Source organism: Acomys minous, assembly GCF_964271855.1.
Source record: "Acomys minous genome assembly, chromosome: 11".
In the NCBI taxonomy this organism is placed as follows: Eukaryota; Metazoa; Chordata; class Mammalia; order Rodentia; family Muridae; genus Acomys; species Acomys minous.
The window spans coordinates 47,501-49,494 of record NC_140492.1 but is presented as its reverse complement, the minus strand read 5'-3'; the positions used below and the strand labels follow the sequence as shown (position 1 = coordinate 49,494).

The 1,994-nt window shown below is 37.1% G+C and overlaps 1 protein-coding gene across 2 annotated transcripts in view; it reads left to right on the top strand.

The window, feature by feature from the left end:
• Positions 1–849: 849 nt before the first annotated feature.
• The window catches only part of LOC311608644 (olfactory receptor 4C46), a gene marked incomplete at both ends in the record, with an annotated part of 20,636 nt that continues 19,491 nt past the window's right edge, over positions 850–1,994 (top strand). The window contains one exon of one of the 2 annotated variants that reach the window (XM_084801217.1): positions 850–915. In XM_084801217.1, coding sequence (XP_084657343.1) covers positions 850–915 — 66 coding nt within the window. Of the gene's footprint in view, positions 931–1,994 lie in introns of both variants that reach the window. The other variant, XM_084801216.1, reaches the window with a different exon arrangement.

Here is a 1,994-nt window from a genome sequence, read left to right as displayed (position 1 = left end):
GATAAAACAATGTCAGCCACACAATTTCCTATAAACATTAAGGAAGGAAGATGTGCACAGGAAACTGATTGTCATGCCTTATAAAAACTCAACCACAGGAAAGCATACAATTTTATGTGGAGTTATTAGATTTCATAAGTGTTATGATTTTTAATGTTCACATTTTTATTAGAATGCAAAGTGTCATCCTTCCTTATATCATTTTCTAGCAAAAATGTGTTTTTCTGGATCTCCTCCCCTCTTCTCCCTCACTCCTCTGCCCCTGCTCTTCATCTTCCACCGTAGCCCTTTCATCCTTTACATCCCCAGCAATTATACCTTAGAACACCTATGTCACCTACTCTAAATAGGGCCTGAACTCCTGTCTCTAGCTTCCATTCTGGTGCTCAGTCAACTCACATATACAACTTTACTATGTTAGGACACAATATTCTCCCTTTGTAAGTTTCCTCTTTACCTTCTCATTCATAGTCATATACCTACAAGTTTCCTTACTTCATATGGACATAGATAAAATAATTTGGATTTTCACTCATGACCTTTGTACACTTCATCTACCTCATTGTTAAAGCTTAGCTTCCACTACCATAGAATTTACTACAAGTAGTATATTCAGTTGCCTTCTGTCCTGTATACTCATAAAACTCCTCATATTGATGCTCTTAAGACAGTTGTCATCTGAGAAGCAATTGGAAAAAATCAGAATCTTTCTCAGAACTCAAAAGTCTCATGAAAATTCATAGATAAACAGAATACATAGGTTTGAAACTTATTAAGTTGGGGGATTTTAATAGATTCATGGTTGCATTATTTATTTTCAGGTTGATAAGCACCCATCAGATGAACTAAATGGAGAACCAAAACAATGTGACAGAGTTTATCCTCCTGGGGCTCACAGAGAACCCAAAAATGCAGAAAATTATATTTGTTGTGTTTTTTCTTATCTACATCATTTCCATAGCAGGAAATGTGCTCATTGTCATCACCATAACTTCTACATCATTATTAGAGTCACCCATGTACTTTTTTCTGGCTTATCTGTCTTTTATTGATGCCTGCTATTCCTCTGTTAGTACCCCTAAACTGATGGTAGATTCACTCTCTGAGAAGAAGATAATTCTATTCAATGAATGCATGACTCAAATCTTTGGGGAACATTTGTTTGGAGGTACTGAGATCATCCTGCTGACAGTAATGGCCTATGACCGCTATGTGGCCATCTGCAAACCACTTCATTATGCAACCATCATGAGTCGACGACTATGCAGCCTGCTAATAGCAGTGTCATGGTTAGGAGGTTTTCTCCATGCCACCATACAGATCCTGTTCATTTTCAAATTACCCTTCTGTGGCCCTAATGTCATAGATCACTTTATGTGTGATCTTAATCCTTTGCTCAACCTTGTCTGCACTGATACTCACACTCTTGGGCTCTTTGTTGCTGCCAACAGTGGCTTCATTTGTTTGCTAAATTTCCTTCTTCTGTTGGTCTCCTATGTGGCCATTCTGCGCTCCCTAAAGAACCATAGTGCAGAAGGAAGGCGCAAAGCTCTCTCTACCTGTATTTCACACATCACAGTGGTTATCTTATTCTTTGTGCCTTGCATATTTGTGTATATGAGACCTGTAGCTACCTTACCCATTGATAAAGCAGTTGCTATGTTCTATACTATGATAACTCCCATGTTAAACCCCTTAATCTACACCTTGAGAAATGCTCAGATGAAAGATGCCATAAAGAAATTGGGTAGCACTAAAGTTCTTTCAAGTAATAAATGAACATACCTGGGACACAGAGTGAATTAAACTGAATCAAAAAATAAAACAGGTACTTTGTATAATTTTAGCAAGGCACATATATTGGATAAGAAGAAAAGTGGTTGTACAGTTTATTTGCAAATACTTCACTAAAGAGTAGAAATGGGTATACAAAAAGAAAACATCCATTCCTTGCATATTTGGGAAATTCTACAAAATTAGACTTTTTTTCAGTC